Raw genomic sequence first — 23,771 nt, 5'->3', positions numbered from 1 at the left:
TGGCACATAATAAGTGTTATATAACTGTTAGCTGTCATTGCCACTAGCATTACTATTATATATCTGTTGTAGGCAAATGTCATATAATAATAAAAAGTAGAATTTATGTAGTATTTCAAGGTTAGCAAATTGCTCCTTATAAATATTCTCTCTTATTTTTTTTTACCCTCCCAACAACCTGGTAGGTACATGTCCCATTTTACAGAGGAGGAAATTGAGGCAGAGAGAAGTTCAATGACTTGCCCAGATCACACAGCTAGCAAATATCTGAGGCTTGATTTGTGCTCAGTTCTTCCTGACTCCAGGTCTAGCACTCTATCCACTGGGACACCTGCATATTACTATATTTACATCTACATACCATAATTATACTTTCTAAAATTGACAGTAAGAGAAAACTAATTCATGGCTAAAGCACCGGCCTTGGATTCAGGAGGAACTGAGTTCAAATTTGACCTCAAACACTTGACACTTACTAGCTGTGTGACCCTGGACAGGTCACTTAACCGTCATTGCCCTGGAAAGAAAGAAAGAAAGAAAGAAAGAAAGAAAGAAAGAAAGAAAGAAAGAAAGAAAGAAAGAAAGAAAGAAAGAAAGAGAGGGAAGGAGGGAGGGAAAGAAAGAAAGAAAGAACTAGTTCAGTTTGTGAGCAGTATGAAGTTACATTTTGGACAAACCTGAATTGTTTTAAATTCTAAATTTTCGAAGTTCCAAATCATAAGGTTTTACTCTAAATACTATATATGTCAATGGCTAAAGACTGCTAGCTAATGTTTACAAATTAGATTAATAATCTGAAAGTTTCAAAAAATATGGTTTTGTTTATAGTCTATTCCATTATTCCATCACATTCCATTATTATATTCAATTCTGTTTATATTCTATTTCAAAAGTTAATTTTCTTTAAAAAACAAAACACAAACATGCCTTGCTTATTGGCACTTTCAAAGTGATTCATATTTCACACCAGGAAACTGGGGTTCATCATATATTGTTGTATGGAAATACCTTTGACTACAAAAAGGCTATAATAAAGTAAACAATAAGCCTTGAGAATAGGAGCCTATCCAAAAGCAAACATTTATGTTGGCATGTATGGGTGAGTGCATGCATGCATGTGAAGCCCACACATGAGCATACATCTCTCCTTTCTCTCTCTCTGGCAATGTGGCAAAATGAATAAAACTGCATTAAAGGAACCTTGCTTCAAATCCTCATAATGAAATAAGTGAAAGCTACAGCGAGAGACTTTCTTTTTAAGCAGATGCATGATATTCCAGGGCTGAGATCCACTATCATCATCACTCCCGGTTCTCTATATAAAGAGGACCTTCCCTCTATTTTCCCAGCTTTTGACATGACTCATGGAACAAAGACCCTCCACTGGGGAAAAGGAGGTCAAGAAGGTCAAGCCATTCTAATCTCACCCCTGCACAACTGACTTTAGCTATAAGCTCTGGGCCTGTCTATATCAGAGACAAGATACAAAATGAATGCAAAAATGAGCCAGATGTCTGATTCCAATGGAACAAACCATTAATACACTTGGCATTTATTATTATTAGACACCTTTTGTGTTCACAGAGTTGTGGCAGGGACTGATTAATTACAGTTCTAGTTTTATGATTAACTGTGTCCACCACTAAAATCCTATACTACATATATCTTCTATTTATAGTTATTTACATGTTGTTTCCCGCATTAGAATATAAACTCCTTAAGGACAGGGACTGTGTTTTTTACTTTCTTTTTTTCCCCAGTGCTTAACAAAATTCCTGGGGCGTGTGTGTGCGCGCGCACGCAAGCAGACCCATGCACACACACAGTACTTAAATGCTTGTTGACTGACGACTTAAACCACTCATCATGATGTGTAGGAGAATGAGTTCCTTAAAGCTCTAGAGGTTTTACCAAGCTACAAAAGCTTAGAAAACAGGCCTGGATTTGTGCACCTGTCCTTCCTAAAACCAGCTTAATTTAGTTCAGAAAGGGTTGTCCACCAGAGGATGAATCTTGGGGTCCCAGAAACACATTAAGACTAAGGTAAGGGGAGGGCAGCTAGGTGGCGCAGTGGATAAAGCACCAGCCCTGGATTCAGGAGGACCTGAGTTCAAATCTGATCTCAGACACTTAACCCCCCCCCCCCCCAAAAAAAAAGACTAAGGTGAGGAGGGCTTACAAACTTCAGTGGTGGGAAGAAGAACCACATCCATGAAATCATGAGTATTTGAAATTACTTGTGCCCAACTTTGTTACGTGTTTCTTCTTATTTCATTTTTTAAGTATATAAAGAGAATGATTTCTAAAATGTTCATTATTATTAGCTGAGATTAGAGCTGAGCAAAGCTTAAACTCGAACAATCCTGACAACCAGCCACTGAAAGTCACTAAGAGAGGAAAGTCTTATCCCAACTTTTACAGACATGATTATAAAAAAAGTTACCTCCCCTGAGATCAGAGTTGGGGCCCTGGCTTTTCTCTCCCACACACAAAACCTGTAAGTCCCAGCTCTAGGAAGAGTGTCTTGCTGCAAAAGACCAACTCCCCCCAAGGAGCCAGTCTCCACTATGCCAAAGCTTAGGTCGTCTCTTCCTGATTATCTTGCATTAGCTAGATTTTAAAAACTGTAATTAGGTTATTTGGGGAAGAATGGCAGCATTTTTCTCTGACTGTGAAGATGCTGTGCCCTTGATCCTTCGAAGCAGGGTGCTGACTATGCCAACAACATCCAGCCCTACAGCTCCAGGGACTTTTAAAACTACACCTTTACCAACTAAATCCCAAGACTAAGAATTCTCAGGGGGATGATTTCAGGGGGAGAAAAAAACCTCTTCACAAAAAGAATACTTTCCCCACCATCCAAATCATGGCTGAAAATTGGAAGTGCATTCCTCTGGCAAATAGTTTTATTCCAAGTTAAAATACGAATCCCCTGTGAAAGGTAACATATTAAGCCCTGTCCATCTTTTTTATAACTTGGTTCTCAGTGAGTTTGGTTTGGGAAGAAGCAGTAAGGGTAGAGCATGCATGAGGAAAATGGGCGTCTGAGGAGGGGGAGGAGACAGGAGGGTGAAAAGAGAAAGGGTCAGAAAGTAGGAAGAGCAGGAAGACCAATTGCACCTAATTTTATAGTTATCTGAGGTTCACCCTGACTGTACTCCTTGAGCTATCAATTTCTGAGTCAGTCAGTACAAGACTACTAAGGACAGTAGGTCTTCCAGAAATGAATCATAGATAAAGAACAGATTTAAAGCATCAAAATAACCCTCAACACTCTCCAAGCTTCATAGGGGATTATCAGCCCAGCCTAGCCAAAGCCCCAATCTCTAAATAAGCTCCCTAAAGAAAAGATACATCCTACAAAGAACAAAGCAACTAATGAGAAAATAAGCGGGCTAGGTTTTAACCACCTCATTCCTGTGGCTCAGTTTCTCATCTCACCTGAATGGCTTAGTCACCAGGACTAGAACTTTTAGAAATTCCACAAATGTAAACAGAACAGTAATTAGCAACACAAAGTGGGGGGGGGGCGAAATCATTCTTTCCTTCCTTTTTTCTTTTTCTTGTTCTCTCTCTCTCTCTCTCTCTCTCTCTCTCTCTCTCTCTCTCTCTGTTTCTCTTTCTTAGGGAAAATCCTGTTTTTTGTGAAATGGGCAAGTGAGCTTTCTAATGAAAGGAAAACCAAAATGGCAGCAATAGAAGCAATAACACTGCCAAATCCAAATATTTCTCACACTTTTTTTTCCCCAAATACTTAAACTCAAATGTGGCTGTGTTCTTAACCTGTCCAAGCCTGCCCATCCTGTGCTAGTTTTGTCCATGTCATCCCAAAATTTGCCACAAGGGGCCACCCAAAGTGCTGTAGGTTTTCATTGTTCTTCTGCCATTGAGAATCTCCCAGTGGAGAATTAGGGTTATCTCCCTGTTATCCCTCCGTCTAGCCACATGACCAATCTATCTTCTTTTTCACTTATTCATGGTCCTGATGACATCCTTTACTCCACCTCTTCTTTGAAGTTCCTTATTTGTTATATGATGCTACCTGCCCACACCCTAGATTGTCTCTCCATTGCTCTCCATGTGACACCCATTTTTAGTTCTCCAGAGATGGCAGTGGACTATGCCATGACCCACAGCTAACCATACCATGACTGACATTTTTTTTTTTGAGGGGCAATGGGGGTTAAGTGACTTGCCCAGGGTCACACAGCTAGTAAGTGTCAAGTGTCTGAGGCCAGATTTGAACTCAGGTACTCCTGAATCCAGGGCCGGTGCTTTATCCACTGCGCCACCTAGCCGCCCCATGACTGACATTTTTTAAAAAGGGTATTTGTTTCTGACAAGTGTAGGAGGATCATTAAAGGAGCTTTGTAATTTTCCTAAAGGCAATGCAGCTCCTTTTCCTCCTCCTGTTCAGTTCTGGGCCCAAGTCATCATCTGTCCCATCAGTCACAAACAGGCTGATAGACAAACCCAATACATTACCCATCTAACTCTACAGTTATTTAATATTGAACTAGCAAGAGAAAACTTGCAAAGCAAAAACAAAACCAGTATTCTAAAGTTATGAAAATGTTCTCTCATAAATTTGACAACATAATCATGACATGTTTGACAAGAGACATGCAAGGTTCTGAAGATAACCAAGAAAAAAGCATTCTGCCCCTGACCTCAGCAAGTTTCCATTCTGCTGGGGAGAATTACAAGGACATAAAGAACTGTTACAAGTTGAGGAAGGGCAGTTAGGTGGCACAGTGGATAAAGCACCAGCCCTGGATTCAGGAGGACCTGAGTTCAAACACTTGACACTTATTAGCTGCGTGACCCTGGGCAAGTCACTTAACCCTCATTGCCCTGGAAAAAAAAAAAAACGAAAAGAAAAAAAAAAACAAGTTGAGGAAGGTTATATCACTAACAGCTGGGAGAGATTCTGGGAAGGCTTTACAGAGATGAATGAATATGAATTGAGCTTTCCCACCAAGACCCAAGATTCTTCAAGGCTGAGAGAGAAGGAAGCACATTTCAGGCAATGGGGATATCTTGTATGGATGCAAAAAGGCAGTTGAGATGGTGTGTCAAATGTGGGAGACAGCTACTACTCCAGTTTCTCTGGAATGTAGAGTTCTTCAAAAAGAACAATATGAAATAAGGTTAGGAAGGCAAGTAAGAGGAGGCAGCTAGGTGGTGCAGTATATAAAGCACCAGCCCTGGATTCAGGAGGACCTGAGTTCAAATCTGGCCTCAGACACTTGATGCTTACTAGCTGTGTGACACTGGACAAGTCACTTAACTCTCATTGTCCTGCTCCCCCCCCAAAAAAAGGGAAGGTAAATAGGAGTGAGTCCATGACACACACACAAAAAAGGTAAACAACCTCTGGTCTAGAGAGAAAGGTAATGATTTCCATTTTACATAAGTTGAATTTGAGATTTTGTTGGAACATCTAGGAAATACCCCCAGGACAGTCATTAATATGGGCCTGGAGCTTAGGAGAGCTATGAGGGCTGAATATATAGATTTGGGAGGGCAACTGTCCAGAGAGGTTCAGTGGGCTCTATGATTCCTTCCAGCTCTGAAAACCTATGATTCTGAGTATAGAAAGAGAAGGTTCAGGGCAGAGCCTAAGAGGACCCCCACGTTAATGGGATGGACAGGAAATAATGAACAAAGGATCGGAGATTTAGAGCTGAATGGGACTGGAAAAGACATTGAGTCCAGTCACTCTCATTTTGAAGATGAGGAAAAAGGCATCAGAGCTTGTGACTTTCCCAGGCTTACACATGGATTAGGTTTTTCTGGTGAATTTGAAACCTAGATCTTGCTACTCCAACTTTCATCCATTGCAGCACATTAATGACTCCAACAAAGAGAATTATGGAGCGGCTAGATGGGAAGGTGAGGTATCATGAAAGAGAGAAAGAATATGGAGAGAGGAGTGGTGAATAGTGGAAAATGCTGCCAAAAAACCCTAAGAGTATCGAATGTGGGTAGGGTGGAGGACCTAAGAGAATTATGGACTAGTTGGGCACATGGTGCATTCTGTGCATAGCACTTATCTTCCAGAAAAAGAAGCTGCTTTTGGCAGTGAAGGTGGTTTTCCTTTCTCACAACACACACACAGCTGCTTTTTCCATAAGAACATCTACTGCTGACAGGTGAGGCCTCAGGTATGTGCCATGCTGCCAAATCTAATCAGGGAGAACCAGAAGCAGCCTCTCTCTCTAGCCCTCCAGGGCATCTCCCCTGAATTAAAAACTGCAGAGGTCATCAACCTCGTCACCTCAGGTTCCACAACCAGCTGAGGAGGGTTTATTCTGGCCTGTCAGCCAACTCAACTGGAAGTTATTAGAGTTCTCAGGGACAAAATGGGCTAAACTAGCCTTAAATACACCATAATGTTACCAAATGTGGGGCCAATCCCACAAGCAAAATTAGCTGAGCTGAAAATCTACCTTTGTGATTATGTCTAAACCCCAGAGCATACTCACAAAAAAATGACGAGGACAGAGATTCTGGTCCCTGCCCTGCTCTCTCCAATTTAAGTAAATGTCCAAACTGTATCATTGGTTTTGAGATTGGTGTCAATAGTCTCAGTGCAGCTAAAACCAAAAAGGAATTTATTGCCCTAAAAGGAATGAAAATTACACCACAATGTGTTTCTCAGCCCCATTACCTGAAAGTTACTAATAGCCCAATTAATCAGTCACCTCGCATTGATTTTAAGTTGTAGTCAGTGTAAATATACCACCGCAGGCCAACTAAGTTTCTCTTCTCTCCGTTCTGCAATATTAATGGGAATCCAGAATAGGAACTTTAGAAGAAGGGGGTAAGGGGGAACAGCCCTGTGAGGCTCTGTCAGCAGATTCTTTTTTTTTTCCCTGTCAGCAGATTCTAAAAGAAAGAGCCGATAACAATTTCCCATTGCCATTTTTCTCCGCTCAAAGTCAACCGGGCTGCTCAAAACATCCAATGGCCATTTCACGGGAGGACAGCCCAGGATAAGAAGAAACTGCTTGGACTCACCTGGGATCAGATAAAATAGCAACTGAACATTTTTCTCTTGCCAAGAAAGACTACGACTAGGAAGTTAGTTTCTTTTCAAATGAATAAATAGCCCATGATTAACACTTACACAACCTCCAGCAAGGATTTCTGCAAATATCGGAATGGAGCCATCTCTTTGGGTGAATTTGTCTCGAACAAAGTCATTAACCTGATTAAAAAGATAAGAGCAGTAAGAAAAATTCTTCCCAACAGCTCCCATACCCTTTTCCTTCTACAGACACATAACTGTTTTCCTTCTCTAATCAAGGGCGCATTGTATGTCATGATTCAAAACCAGTACGTGGCTATTTATAAATTTACATCTTTCAAAGCTGCCTTTGAAGACTCTGCTGGTCTCAATAACCCAAATTCCACTTTTTTTCTTAATAAAATTTGAACAAATGATGAAGAGTAAAGTGAATTACTCCAAATTTAAAAGAAAGAGCATTACTTACAGTCAGTTTAATGGCTTTTTCCGGAGCAACCCCTATAAGTTGTGGCACCAGACCTAGGTAAACAAAGATGATCATCAGGACTAATAGACTTGTGCAGATTAATCCAATAAGAATCAGTTTTTCAGAAGAGGAAGGCAGTTAGGTGGCAGAGAGACTAGATTGTTGTAATCGCAGTGAGGAAAACCAGAGTATAAATCTTGCCTTGGATGCTTAATTAGCTATGAGACTCTGGGCAAGTCACCTCACATCCTCAGTTTCCTCTTATGTAAAATGGATATAATAATAGTACCTACTCCAAAGAACTGTTGTGAGGATCAAATGAGATAACATATGTAAAAGCACCATAGAACCTTTAATGCTATGTAAATTCTATTATCATTATCATTATTATAATCATTTATCCAGCAAATTCTTTAGGAGTTTCCTTAAAACTAATAATAAAATTAGTGACTGCTTATGTCAAAAATAAATTTTTTATTTTCATGAGCCTATCAATTGGTTTTCTACACATACTGAGTCTACTCATTCAACACCTCTCCAAAAATACATAAAGAATGAATGAAAAATATGGACCCTCCCATACCTAAGACACAGTCAGCATCAATAAAAAATTAAATCATATTAACTACATACCTAAACAAATCAAGAAAGGCTCTTTTTTAGTCTAAAGTCACAGATTTTGAAAAACAGCTGAAATTTTATTGTTAAGTAGACTTTTACTGCTATTGGAATTCCCCATTTAGTAGGGTAGAAGGGGATGGTTATAAAACTAACTCACACAGTTCTCCTTTCATAATAATAAATAAACAATAAATGGTATAAAATTTAAAAATCATTAAAAAGGGAGCTAAGCATCACAAGAAGAAAATATAACATTCCTTGAATCTCCTAAATGTATAAATATACTTACTCACTGATTTATGTCAGAATTAAGCCTTTAATAAAACAACAAGGAATGCTATATTCTTGAGAGGTTGAATTTTCATGTGCTAGTAACAGACTGGAATAGGAAAATTCACAATTTAACATCTGCAGATATTCAAAGAACTCAGCTTTCTAAAAACTGTGACTTATCCAAATTGTTGGCATGGATTTTTAAAGATGCTCCCAATCACTGCTCTCTCTCCCCTTTAAATCACTGTGGGGGTGAGGGAGGGAAGAACAGGAGAACCATGTGTATTTGCACACTCACCACAGATTTTAAGCCTACTTTGAAGACACTGCTGAGTGATTTTCCATGAGCTGGGAACCAGCAAGTAATCATGCACATAGGCTACTGTCAGTCAAACTGAATTATCAATGACAAATGCATAATCTTCACATACCTTTAATGGAGCAGACTGATTTAAAAGACTAAATCAGTAGATGGCAGTCTTAACTTCCTAACATTCATGATTATCAGCACCTATTACTTTTAATCTAACTCTCCCTTACAGCCATGTCAGCATGTGCATTTGTTGTCCAACTTGCCTAAATAAAGGCTCATAGAATTTTAATAAAGTACTGATTTGTGTCATTCTCTTATCTCATTGTTGCTTATAAAGAATCTTGGGCTAATCTGTCAACAATTTTGTCAATTATCTGACAGAATAATGGGCCAGTTCTATGTAATATATGACAATCTCAACAATCACAGTGTATATGTGTACACAGTTTACACTGTCTTTTTCCTAATACTGCAGTCTCTCATCTAAAAGAGCTGATTTTATCAAGCTCACATCCTACATAAGACCAGAGATCACCCCCTTCTGAGACCAAGACCATTTTTGTGACCTTGACATCTTCCCCCAAAGTAGCCACCAGTAAATATTCCCCACTAGAAAAGTGATTAATGTATTTGGTACCTAGGTTTCTTTGGTTCAATTCCACAATTATTAAGTGTCTATTAGGTATGTGGAAAGGCAAAGAGGCAAGTATGGTGTAATGAGCAGAATGTAGATCTTGGAATCAGAAAGACCTGGATTCAAATGTTCAGATCTCAGAGGTGGCATCTGAACTGAACCTTAAAAGAAGCTAAAGATTCTAGGAGTTTGAAGTTAGATGTATTCTAAATATTGGAGCCAGCCTATATAAAGGCATGGAAGTAGAAGATGGAAGGCTAACTTGAGAAAATGACAAACAGACCAGTCTAGGTGGAACAAAAGAGTATGAGAGAGGGGCAACTAGGTGGCGCAGTGGATAGAACACTGGCCCTCAATTCAGGAGGACCTGAGTTCAAATCCAGCCTCAGACACTTGACACTTACTAGCTGTGTGACCCTGGGAAAGTCACTTAACCCCAATTGCCTCACCAAAACAAAAAAACAAAAAAAGAGTATGCAAGGGAATATAATGTGAAAAGATTATTTTGGCAGTTATGGATAATGGACTAGATGAGCAAGATACTTGAATAACAGTGACCAGATAGGAGGTTACTGAATAGTCCTGGTGAAAAGTGATAAGAGCCTACACTAGAGGGTGGTAGCCATGCAAGTGGAAAGAGAGAGATTCAAGAGATGCTGGGGAGGTAGATCAACTGAGATTTGAAAATTGATTGGCTATGGAAGGTGTGGAAGAAGAAAGAGTTAAGGAGGATTGTAAAGTTGCTGCCCTGGATGACTATAAGAATAGTGGTGACCTCAATAGGAAAAGGGAAGTTTGTAGGAAGTGCAAATTTATGGGGAAAGAGAATGGATTTTAAATTGGACATATTGAGTTCAAGATACTTATGGGACATCCAAAAGGCTATTTCAATGAAGGAGTTGGTGCTATGGGGCTAAAATCCAGATCAGGGCTATATATAGAGAGAGATAAATACCTTTAACAGACTTCAGCATAGTCTCTTATTCTTATCTGCAATTTAAAAGTTTATCGTGGCAGAGGAAGGCAGATATTAAATACAAAAAGGGTAAAAAGGGTAGTGGGAAAGGAAAGAAGACAAGTTATTATTAAGAAAAGACCTAAGGGAAGTCTGTCTCTCCCCCCCTCCCCAACCCAGAGCCCTGTAACATACTGCCACCATTTTCTTGATGGCTAAATATTGAGAACTCCCTGTCTATAAAGGTAAATATTTTAAAAGTCTAGGGTTCTGGACCTTATAGGAAGAGGAATCAGCTTGACTCTTCAGAATTAGGAAGACAAGATATATTCTATTTCAGAAAAATATGCTTTTCTCTTAACTTGTAATCATAGCTAACAATGACCATTCTCTCCTTCCAGTCCAAATCTGTTAGACCTACATCTTTTATGTAGGCCTCAAGTCTTTGGACTCCAAAATCCAAGGCTCTTTTCACCATGCCGAATTTCAACAAGAGCATTTTTTTCTTCACACGTTTAAGCATAAACCACAAATAAGACCCAGAGCATCTTTTCTATGAGAAGGTTTGAAGGGAAACAGTTCAACAGGGCACTCAAATAATGAGTTAGGGATTGAGTAGAATGTTTCTGCAAACAAACAAGTACTGTAAACCATCTAAATACCCAGGACCTGAGCAGGCAGAGAATGTTTTCAAAGAATCCCAAGTGGCGCCCAAGGGGATTATAAAATTAATCTCCCTCCAGAAGGAAACACAAAATTCTAATGTGAAAACATTTACATGAAAGTCATTCTCACTCCAAAAGAGAAACAAGTTCCTGCAGAGCCAAGAAAAATGAGTGCAAGCTGGACTGCTGCTTCTGATGCTGAGAGTGCTGAACTCAGTCAGGACTATAGTCTGGACCTGAGGGAAAGTTTCCCTTGAAAAATAAAATCTTCTAGCTTTGGTTCCGTTTGCCTGTGGTTTGCTCTGATGCCTCCCCACTGACAGGATCTCGTGCTCCAACTTTCCCAATCTCAGAAAGCAACAGAAAATCAAATCAAATCAAAATGAAGTCCCAGGAGGGGAAAAAAAGAGGACATGACACTTGGAGCCAAAGGGGTTGTTTAAACCTCAGATGACAGACTGAATAGAATATATAAATGTCTCCCTCAGGATAGAGGAGGAAAAATATCTTTCCAAACACACACACACACACACACACACACACACACACACACACAAATGGTGGATGGGAACAAGTGCCAAAGGATGAACGTCATTTCAAGGAATTTAGCTTCCATGATGCAAAAATGCAGTGTATTTTTCCTTTCTCTAATTCTTTTTTTTCTTTTTTTTTTTTCCTTTCTCTAATTCTTAAAGAAGATACCTTTAAAAAAAAAAGATGCTTATCTTTGTCTCCCACCTGTGGACATGGGTCTTTTTAAGATTTGTGGTATCTCCCAGACCTATGTTATTACAAATGGGTAATTAGAAGTTCAAGAGAAATAAATAGCATGAAGAAAAAAAATGAAGCTTTCATTCCCTGGTTAATGTTACTAGCCTCTGGGAAGAAAGAATGAGGAGAACAAGAAGAAAAAAGCAACTGCAAAATGAGGATAATGACAGCACCTATCTCCTATGGTTGTTGTGAGGATCAAATGTAAAAGTACTTAGCACGGTGCCTGGCACATAGTAGGTGTTATATGAACGTTAGCTATTATTATTCTTTTTAGCTACTAAGACACATACACAGAAAGAGATTAGGGGAAAAAAAAGACAGGAATAGTCTGCTTAGGTTGAAGTAGGCATTCATTGATTTCTAGGATGTGAAACACTGCTGCTGGGGATTTTACAATCATTTGACTTGAGCAGCTCAAATTCATTTACTTACCTCTATAGAGTCCAAAGAAGCCTTCATAACGTAAGACTTTCTTGAAACAGTCAAAGCTGTTTTTATACATCAGCTCCCCTACGACAGAGCCGGTGCCACGCTGATTTTGCATACGTGTCTTTACCAGGTCTATGGGATATACTGCAGTGGCTCCCACAGCTACAAATAGAACAATTTTTAGACTTAAGGAACAGTACAACTAAATGAAGAGAATAAGATGAAAATAAATCCAATCGCAAAAGGACCAGAAAAGTCTCGGCAGTATTTGTTCTTGCAGAGAACACATGTTACTTTCCTCCTCCTAGACACAGCCGAAAGATGACAAGCTACCTTTGGGATCCATAAACGCAAGCGCTATACAAGCTGCTTCAGGGGATAATTGCCAAGAATGCTCTTTGATATTTTAGGCATTTAATTTAAGGAACAGATTATCAATCAGCATCAGATAATCAACACTAAGTTTCCTGTAACAATAAGACTGCTATTTATAACATTTCACTTTTTCCTTCATTCTCTGTAAGGCACTTAAACACCATATTGATTTTGCCTTTTAAAAATTATTACACATATATCTATATAATTCTTTAAATTTAGCCTACTGAAGCATTTCAGCACAGACTACATTTAGTTGCAGTCACAGGAAGAAATGCTAGCAAGAGGAATTCCATATCAAGAAAAGAACATCAAAGAAAAAGGAGAAAAGAAAGGTTGAAACCTTTTTCTCTGCATATGCAACAGCCTTGTATGAGAACAAGAGCATATCTGAGTCAAAACAATTCATCCAATGTTGAGAAATTAAAGGTAACTCCTAATGACCATCATACATTTCTTACTTTAACTTACAGTAATATATTTTAGATTATTGGGGGGTAGGGGGAGCACCATATTCAGAATCATCTCTTTGAAAGCAGGGACAGGAAAATCAGTCATTATTACAGGCATGTTTTGAGGGGGGAAAAATATACACATTCACAAATATTTAAATTACTCTTGCTGGCTCCTTTTAACCAAGCTTTCTCAGATTATTTAACCTTCTATGTGATAAATATTTCATTAAAAAATATTAACTCAGATATCAGCAGAGGTGTTCTTTTATTTTATTAAATAAACCACAGTCCAAACCAAGGTAGAGAAATGGGGAAAACTGTTTCAGAAGGTGAGGGTTGTATTTCCTGCAGCTTCTAGGCCATGTCTTTGATTCTTTGTAATTTCTCTCAGTTCTAAACTCTTGTTCTTGGTACGGGGCCCCACCTTGTATCATTCATGTGAACAGGGCACTGTATCTCAGAGCTCCAGGTCATCACCAAGGTTTTGGCCTGAAGACTTTGTGGAGCCAGAAATGCCAGAGTAGCGCTAGGTCAATTCCTCTGATCATCGGGAAAAATAAAGGGCATTTCAGAGAGCCTTCCGCCTTGCCCGCCACAACAATGAACTGCACCTTTGGTGATCTGCCCTGCTCTGAGGAGATAATGTTACATTAACCCAGGCTTGAAACAGCACATAGACATGTCACTCACCTCCAGCAATTGAGCCCAAAGTGAATCTGTAAGCAGACTCAGCGATCTGGAGCCAGACAGACCTGCCTAACCCAGGAGATTGCTGTTGGGAAAAGGGGGACAAAAAAAAATGTAAAAAATTTAGAAAAGTATGTGGGAAATAAAAGCAGCTATGAGCCAGCTTTTATAAAATTAGAAAAAAAAGGCATGTGAACAAGGCATTTGATAGGGCTTATCCCTTCACTTCTGAGACAAATACCATCCCCCACCCCCCATTTTTTCATGTTTGATATAACGCTTGTACATTTTAAATGTTTATCTTTCAGGTTCTTTTGTAATATATCAGTTTCCTTGTGTTGAAAACCAAGTAATTTTGGTATTTTTTAACTTAATTTCTAACTTCTCAGATTTTCATTATTTTAAGAAGAGTAATGCTTCATTTATCCTAATCTTATAGAAGAAAAAAAAATCTATATAAATGATGTTTCCCAATAACTGGAACAATATTTTAGGAATAAAATGTTTAAAAATATTTCTGGCAATTTGAAATAGAAAACTTTCTTTTTCAAAAAAAGGCTCCTCCTTTCCCCATTTCTTAAACAAATTACAAAAAAAAATACATTGGGCATCATTTTGACTAGTGACTATACTGTGTTGGCATTATAGTATATAACTGGCTAGGTTCTGTATTTAGTGCCTTATTTGCACATCTCTTGGAAGCCCAATTTAAGTAAGCATCAGAATATAAGAAATGTCATGCCAGATCAGCCACATGTTCTGTAAGATAATAGAAATAAAAAGGTTTTTTTTAAAAAAAGTATAAAATATAAGAAAATGGTCAACAGGGTATCTTATACACTGCTAAGCACTATAATGTGGCACATGACTTAGGGCCCCAAGGGACATTTTCTGGGATCCTTAAAAGGTTTTCCAAAATCTGCAAATTCCCTTAATTACCTACTGTGAATTATTTTAAGACAGAGCCAGTGTAGGAACTTACTTGGCTTGACTATGAATACTTGTTACAAGAATTTTGGTTTTTTCCTTTTTTCCTCTATTGTCATAAATACTTATACAATTTTAAAATAGCGATAAAATAAAAATTTCAAAGAAAATACCCATTATATACTTTTAAATCATTAATTCATGAAAACTCTTCTTGAACCTAATTTACATTTTTAGCTTGTGACACCTATTGAACTAACAAGTTTTGTAAGTGTATGATCCCTCATATGAAGCAAAATTTCCTGACCCCTAATTTGGCATTCTGGAATTTGGAAAAGAAAGCCATATCTTTATATTTTAAATGAGCTTCATTGATGCCCCTCCAGATGGACACTATCCTTGTGACAAACACCAATTAAGAAAACCATCTAATACAACATCTGACACTATAATCAATATGCTATATTAGAAGTTCCCCTCCAACCTCCTTCCATGAAGCAGGAGATACGTTTCATGAGAACTCCAGAAGCATTCCTGGTTTTTCCATTACTCATTATTAAACTTCCTTTTAATAATCATTCATCTCATTTTCATCATCACTATGTATGTGTTCTGCTCTCTGGGCCCTGCTTACTTCATGAAACTTCAGTTATTACTACCTTTCCACAAAGTCAGCCTATCTTACTACACAATTCTATTCTATCACATTTAAACATCAGGTTTAAGGCTTTTTGGTTTTGTTTGGTCACTCTTCAATCAATGGAAACCCATTTTGTTTTCAGTTTTGACAATGAATGTTGCTATGAATATTTTGATATATATTAGTCCTTCATTTCAGTCAACTATCTTAAGATGCATGCCCAGAAGTGAGAATGTGGACAATTTAGCTATTTTCTTTCATAATTCCAACCAGACATACACAGTAGCTGAATCACTTAAGAGCCACACCAACAGTGCATCAGCATGCCCACCTTCCCACAGTACTCCAACATGGACTCTTCCCATCTTTTTTCATCTTTGCCAATTTGCATGGTGTGAGGGGAAACCTCAGAGTTGTTCAAATGGACATTTTCGTTAGTATTAGTGATTTGGACCATGCTTTTATTTATAGTTTACAGTGTTCCTGAAAATTGTTTATTGATATCCTTTGACCAACTTGTTATCTATAGGGGACTGCTACTTGGTATTACAAATGGTCAATTTCGTACATATTTGGGATATGAGACAAAACTGGTGATATCTGATGCAAATACTTTCTTCCATGCTATGGTTTCTGTCTTCATTGATTTGCAATAATGAGGTTGATGATGATGATGACAACGACACAGCATCTATTTAAGCACTTACTATGTGCCAAGCATTGTGCTAAGCATTTTACAAATATTATGTCACTTGATCCTCACAACAACCTTGAGAGGTAAATGCTATTGTTATATCCATATTACAGTTGAGGAAACTGAGGCAGGCAGGGGTTAAGTGACTTACTCAGGGTAACACAGCTAGGAAATCTCTGAGGCTAGATTTGAATTTAGATCATCCCTAACTCCTGGCCCAGAGTTCTGTGCACTATGGCGCCACCTAGCTGCCTTTGCAGCACAACATAGTGGATAAAGTCAAGAAGATTCGGAATCAAATCTTGCCTTTGATGCATACTAGTTATATAGCCAAGTGGTTATCACTTAAACTCTGACTCTCGGTCTTCTCATTTGGAAAATGGTACTAATACCGATAGAATCTATTTCACCCAACTGCTATGAGGTAATGTATGAAAAGAGCTTTGCAATCTTTAAAGCACCAGACAGATATCAATCATTATTATTAGCATCATTACCATTATCATCATTATTACTTTACTAGTATTATTTTCTGTTTCAAGTTATCTGGGATTTAAGAAATCAGACACATGTGTACATGAAGAATCAATAAACAGTGAGTGGGTTAAAGAGTCTCCCCATGGAGTAAAATGTACTTCATGACATCTATTTCCAGAGTTTGAAGACCTTTCTTATTTTCTGATTTCCTCTGAAATGCTTAAGGCTACCAGGAATGTGATTTCTGGATAAGTGAAGTGTTAGTGTAACAGGGTACAGGTCACATTCGTAGTTTAGAGACATATATGATGGAAGCAGTTTTTTGGGGTTTTTTTCGAAACAATTGGAGTTGTGACTTGCCCAGTGTCACACAGCTAGTAACTGTCTGAAGTCAGATTTGAACTCAGGTTCTTCTCATTCTAGGGCCAGTACTCCATTCATTGCACCCACCTAGCTGCCCCTGGAATCAGTTTTTAAATGTTATTGTTGGGGCAGGTAGGTGGTGCAGTGGGTAGAGCACAGGCCCTGGAGACAGGAGTACCTGAATTCAAATCTAGCCTCAGACACTTAACACTTACTAGCTGTGTGACCCTGGGCAAGTCACTTAACCCCAATGGCCTCACTTAAAAAAAAAAAAGATTAGTAAATGTTATTGTCACCTGGTGCTCAAAGCACATTTAAAAACAAAAAAAAAACCAGACTTGTGATTTCATTGGTATAGGAAACTTATCAACAAGAAATTATGTCTAAAATGCAAATAATTACCTTCATGACAACTTATAGCTTGAAAGAACTGCCTGGGGCCCTAAGAATTTTAAGTGACTTGTCCAAGGTCACAGAGCCAGTATGTGGTAAAGGCTGGACTTGAACCCGGGTCTTTCCAACTCTCTATGGATACTACTTTTCAAAGTATAATTATATACAGTAAAAATGCTTTATAAAATCCTTAAAATGCTATAAAAATTCAAGTCATTACATCTATTACTAATAATGAAATCCTAAAAAGATTTCCACCAAATTATGATAACATGTTTCAGGCATAGCAAGGCAAGATCTGCCATATCTTGAATTTTTTTTTCTTTTTTTTGGTTTGTTTGTGGGGCAATGAGGGTTAAGTGACTTGCCCAGAGTCACACAGCTAGTAAGTGTCAAGTGTCTGAGTCTGTATTTGAACTCAGGTCCTCCTGAATCCAGTGCCGGTGCTTTATCTACTGCTCCACGTAGCTGCCCCAAGATCTGCCATATCTTAAAGGAAGCTATCAAAAATAGAAATTGAATTCAAAAAATATTTACTAAGTACCCACTTTCTGCAAGACTCTGTGCTAAGCATTTAAGTATTGTAGTTACAAAAATAAAATAAAATAGTCCCTCCCCACCAGAACTCTTGGGGGATACAAAGTAACACAGAGAGGGATAAAGTGCCAATAAGTGGTGAGATCAGAGAAGACCTCCCAGAGGCCGACATCTGAATTGAGCCTTGAAGGAAGAAAAGGATTGTAAGAGATGGAATCGAAGAGGGAATGTATTCTATCTAGGTCAGCCTGGGCAAAGAACACAGAGGCAAGTGGTGGAATGCTGGTAATCAGGAAACAGCCAGTATTCATTCCGGTTTGGCTGGAACACTGTGTTTGAAGGTGAGTAATGTGAAGTAAGTGATATAGCTGTATATCTTGAAAGGTAGGTTGGAACCAGATTGCAGAGGATCTCAAATGTAAGGCTTAGGAGTATTTCAGCCTAGAGGCAATGGAATGCTACTGAAGATTTTTTTTTAAACAGGGGACTGACATAGTCAGACCTGCTCTTTTAGGATGATTATATTGCCTACTATGCAGAAAAATGATTTGAGAGGGAAGAGATTAAAGGCAAAGAGATCAATTAGTAGCTACTTCACCAGAATGTTGGTCATATGAGTGAAGAGGAGACAGAAACTTAGTCACATGAGGAATAAGGAAGAGGGATGAGTTTAGAATGATCCTAAGTTTATTTTTTTTAATTTTTGGTGAGGCAATTGGGTTTAAGTGACTTACCCAGGGTCACACAGCTAATAAGTGTCAAGGGTCTGAGGCCAGATTTGAACTCAGGTCCTCCTGAACCCAGGGCCAGTTCTCTATCCACTGTGCCACCTAGCTGCCCCTAATCCTAAATTTATAAACCTGAGTGCTTAAGAAGAGGTTGGTGCCCTTCATAGAACTATAAATTTCTAATGATCCTCAAAAAAATTGCTTATGAAATTTTATATTTATCACAAGTCATCTACATGAAAGAGGAAAAACATACTCCAAATTCAAAAACAAAAAAGTAAGTGGCAGGAAGATAAGAGACCTAGGGATTAAGGGTCTAGTTGGATACTGTTGTTTTGTCACAGTATCTCCAGATCTGCACTAGCCAACTTGACAAGTTCAAAAATCCAGTCATTTGCTTTTTTTTTTTAAATAAGCAATTTGAATGAGATCACCAGTGCTCCTGAGGGTCTTTTTATTTTATGGATTTTCCCCCCAACAGTAGGTGCCAATAGCAACCCGTTTTGATGTTTGTCAATATCATCTGAAATTTAATTATCTTGATTTTTCCATTCAAGTACTACTCAAATCCCTTTTCATTAATTCATTCAATATTTATTCAAGTGATTTTTAAGTGCCTACTATGTGCCAGGCACTGAGCTGAGCATATGTGTGGTGTGTTTTTTTAAATTGCTGTTTAAATCTATGATTCAATTGGAGCAGTCAGCTAAGTGGTACAGTGGGTAGAGTGCTAGGTCTGGAGTCAGGAAGATGAATTCAAATCTGCCCTTAGTCACTCCCCAATTGTGTGATGCTGGGCAAATCACTTAACTTCTGTATGATTCAGTTTCCTCAAATGTAAAATATAGTTAAGAGCCCCTACCTCACAGGGTTGTTGTGAGGATGAAAGAAGATAATATTTGTAAAATGCTTAGCACAGTGCCAGGTACATAGTAGGTGCTTTATAAATGCTTATTTTCTTTGCCTTCCCATCCCTGGAGGAAACAGGTAAGAAACTGCTTTCTACCAATGTAGATCAACAACTAATCTTAGAGAATTGCCTGGAAGCTTCAGTCAGTCATTTTTCAGTTGTGTCCAACTCTCTGTGTCCCCACTTGGGGTTTTCATGGCAAAGATACTGGAGTGGTTTGCTATTTCCTTCTCCAGTTCATTTTGTAGAATGAGGAAACTGATGCAAACAGGTTTAAGTGACTTGACCCAGGGTAGTCACATGTCTGAAGCCAGATTTGAACTCAGGAAGACTCCAAATCCAGTACTCTGCCCACTGTGACACATTGAGAGGTTCTGAATCCAGGGTCCCACAACCAGCATAGATCAGAGACAAAACTTGAACTCAGATCTTTCTAAGAACAACTCTCAACCCTCAAAGTACAAAGAAATTTTAGTGAGAGGGAGTACTAGCAACTGAAAGGATCAGAAAAATCTTTCAAAAGAGGAGGTGCTTAAGTTGAACCTTGTAGGAAGCCCTTTAAGTATTATGGAAGGCAAAGGCAAGGCAGAAGTTCCTGGAAAAGCCTAAACAAAGACACAGAAATGGGATGTCATAGACAGGCTGCAGCAAGAAGGTGATTTGGTCAGAAACATGCATGAAAGAGGAGTTTATTTATTTATTTATTTATTTATTTATTTATTTATTTATTTATTTATTTATTTATTTATTTGCGGGGCTATGTGGGTTAAGTGACTTGCCCAGGGTCACACAGCTAGTAAGTGTCAAGTGTCTGAGGCCGGATTTGAACTCAGGTACTCCTGAATCCAGAGCCAGTGCTTTATCCACTGTATCACCTAGCTGCCCCAAGGGGTTTATTTATGCAATAAACCTGGGAATACTCAGAGAGAAGAGAGCAAGATGGAGAACTTGACATCTTCTCTGATCCCCATGACCTCTCAAACTTCTCCAAAACAGTAATTAAGTGCCAAAGATAAAGCAACTTTAGCTGTCTCTGAGATCTAAGATTCTTGGAATCCAAAAGATTAAAAACAAAACAACCATGAAATGATACCAACCCTGGACTCATTGGCTTCACTCTCTTACCTCCTACACTATCAACAACAAGGCTGCACTAACTGACCCAAGGACCTGACAACAGAGCTTTCAATAAAACCAAACCCTGCATCCCAGTCCCTACTTTCTCTTTCCAATGCACTGAAGATCCCAGCTCCAGGCTGCAGACAGACACAGATCTGTGTTGGTCATCTAGGGGCAGAAGCTTGCTGGTACCACACAGAACTACAATGGACAGTAGTCAGCACCATAGCAGGAAGTGTTCTGTGCTTTCAAAGATCTCTACAAAAGGGCAGAGGAACAGAGGCAAAGGGGAAGGACACATATCTGAGCTCAAAACTTACCTCAACACCACACAACACTCTCCACCTCTTCCTATGGCTCTGGACACCCAAACGACAGAAATAAACCCCATAGTACCAGTGCTGCAACACTCTGAACAGCCAGTGAAGGAGTAAAGAACTGAGGAACAGAGGTAGAGTGGCAGAACCCTGGAATAGGTCACTGTGGTGGGTGGGGAAAGGGTTGTGTGAGGTCATTGTGTGTATGCATGTATGTATGTATTGGGGGGCTGTGTGGTCTCTGTTAAGCCTGAGAAAAAGGGCTCAGTGTCCAACTAGGGCCAGTTCTGTCCCTCCAAAAGGCACATGGGGCAAAAACCTAGGCTGGTAAACTATGAATTATCCAGTATAAGAAAAGGCTGAAATGCTTTAGGATCCAGCCCCCAAGGAAACTACAATCAGAGGGAGGGGAGTTAAAAAGGGAGCATGGGGGGGGGGAATGAAAATCTAAAGATCTCAGGTAGAAGAAAGTCAAAGACCACAAACATACACAAATAAACCAACAGGAAAAACATTAACTAAAGAAGGAATTTTAGCCTCCAGATCTAGTAAACTTGGGCCTTTATGGATGCTTTTGGCCACAACTCATACAATGATTGTGTGTGGTTTATCTTATTGTAGCTATATACTGTAATGATTGGAATGATGCCACCTACTGGAGACTTACTATGGGAAAGCTCCACCACGAGGAAAATGCCTCAGAGGGCAAGGCCATGTGGCTTTTCCTTGGCATCAGGAAGTGACATTTGCTCATGGGTGCTGTCTATCAAAGCTACCAGCCAATCAACTTGAGGAGCCTCCTATTTTCTGGGAGGAGACAGGAAGGAGGAAAGAGGGCCTGCGTGGAGAGCTCTCTCACTTTTGGGTTCCTGACTTGGTGGTGGTGGTGGCGGCAGAGAACTTCACAGGAAATTTGAGGAAAGATAGGAATGCCAGGCTGTTAGAATTCTGTTCTCAATCTTTCTCTTTCTATTTTTCAATAAACCCTTAAAAACCTAAACTCGTTTTAGTCAGTTTCCCCCAAAACTAGAGGAACAGATTAGAATCCACATTTAGAATCTTAAATTATACAATACAAAGATGTTATCAAATTCTATATAATAGAATGTGATGGGATACTATTGTGCTGTAAGAAACAATGAAGGTGGGGCAGCTAGGCAGCGCAATGGATAGAGCACCAGCCCTGGATTCAGGAGGACCTGAGTTCAAATCTGGCCTCAGACACTTGACACTTACTAGCTGTGTGACCCTGGGCAAGTCACTTAACCCCCATTGCCCCCCTCCCCACAAAAAAAAGAAACAATGAAGGGGAACATGTCAGATAAACACAGAAAGACTTATATGAACTGATAAAAAAAGAGAAGTGAGAACCAAGAGAACAAATTATACAATAAATAATAGTAATGACAAACAACTTTGAAAGACTTAAGAAGTCTTATCAAAGCAAAGAACCATCACAATCCCAGAACACTCAGAATGAAGCATGCTAACCACCTCCTGATGGACTCAGGATGCAGATCAAGACAGATACTCTTCTGAATATGAACAATATGAACATTTGTTTTGCAGGGCTATGCATATTTGTTATGAGGGTTTTTTTTTCTTTTTGTTTTTTCTTCTGTTGGGGAGGAACAGGAGGGAGAGAAGGTAGATTGATTTTTATAAATAAAAAAAAATTAAGTTAAAATAAATTCCATATCATGTGTCTTATTATTCAATGAGCTCTAATAAAGGATGCTCATGATGATTTTTTTAAAAAATAGAGATTTTACAAAAAAAATGAAAGTCTCAATTAAAACTAATGTCAGGAGTCATTACCACTTTTTATTTTAAATATATGATTAAAATAGATAAGAAATTAAAACTTCAAATATATCCCAGTTGAGATAAAATAATATATATCTACCATACCAAAGGCTACAGCAGTGGGGCACATGTTTTAGTAGGTTGTGTCATACTGGAAAAGCTCTGAATATAGTCTGGGGAACAGATTTTATCTGCTTTCTCCCTAAAACAAAGGTTCATCTTTTTATCATTAATATTTTTACAGTGATACTGTACAAGTCTTATAAGAATTAAAATTGCAGGGGACAGCTAGGTGGCACAGTGGATAAAGCACCAGCCCTGGATTCAGGAGTACCTGAGTTCAAATCTGGCCTCAGACATTTGACACTTACTAGCTGTGTGAGCCTGGGCAAGTCACTTAACCCCCACTGCCCCATAAAAAAAACCCCCAAAACAAAAAAACCCCAAAAAACAAAGAATTAAAATTGCAGGTTACCTAGAGGAAAATGGAGCAGAGCAGGGTGGGCACCACCAGACTGCAGCATATTATCAGCACTGGAGAAGTATCATAGAGAAGATCAATAGAGAGACCAGAAAAGGATGTGGAGCAATCGTGCTATGAGAGAGGGAAGAGCGACAGCCTAGTGCCTGGCCTGGAGTCAGAAAGCCTCATTCATCTTCCTGAATTCAAATCTAGTCCAACTTAATCCTGGGTAGGAATTCTCTCTATGGAAGCTAGGTGGAGCAGTAAAGTGTCAGGTTTGGAGTCAGGACAACTCATCTTCATGAGTTCAAATCTGTTCTCATACACTTACTAGCTGTGTGACCCTGGGCAAGTTACTTCACCCTGTTTTCCTCACTTTCATCTGTAAAATGAGCTGGAGAAGGAAATGGCAAACTACTCTAGTACCATTGCTAAGAAAACACCATAAGGGATCATGAAGAGTTGGACACAACTGAAAACAACTAAACAACAACCAAACATTTATATATATGCCAGGCACTATGCTAAGTACTTTAAAATTATTACCTCATTTGATCCTCACAATTACCATGGGAGGTAGATTCTGTTATTATCCCATTTTACAAATAAGGAAACTGAGGCAAATAGGGGTTAAATGACTTGGTATGGGTCATATAGCTAGTATGTGCCAAGTCTAGATTTAAACTCAGATCTTCCTGACTCCAGACCCAGGTGGTG

The 23,771-nt window shown here is 38.9% G+C and overlaps 1 protein-coding gene across 2 annotated transcripts in view; it reads right to left on the bottom strand.

The window, feature by feature from the left end:
* Window positions 1-23,771, bottom strand: part of SLC25A12 (solute carrier family 25 member 12) — a 117,435-nt gene that overhangs the window by 18,657 nt on the left and 75,007 nt on the right. For both annotated transcript variants that reach the window (XM_043994392.1, XM_043994393.1), the window contains 4 exons: window positions 13,684-13,765; window positions 12,167-12,325; window positions 7,500-7,552; window positions 7,133-7,213 (listed from right to left, as the gene is read on the bottom strand). In XM_043994392.1, the coding sequence (XP_043850327.1) occupies window positions 7,133-7,213; window positions 7,500-7,552; window positions 12,167-12,325; window positions 13,684-13,765 (375 nt within the window). The remainder of the gene's footprint in view (window positions 1-7,132; window positions 7,214-7,499; window positions 7,553-12,166; window positions 12,326-13,683; window positions 13,766-23,771) is intronic.

Source organism: Dromiciops gliroides, chromosome 3, assembly GCF_019393635.1.
Source record: "Dromiciops gliroides isolate mDroGli1 chromosome 3, mDroGli1.pri, whole genome shotgun sequence".
NCBI classification, from domain to species: Eukaryota; Metazoa; Chordata; class Mammalia; order Microbiotheria; family Microbiotheriidae; genus Dromiciops; species Dromiciops gliroides.
This window is presented reverse-complemented; position numbering and strand designations above follow the sequence as displayed.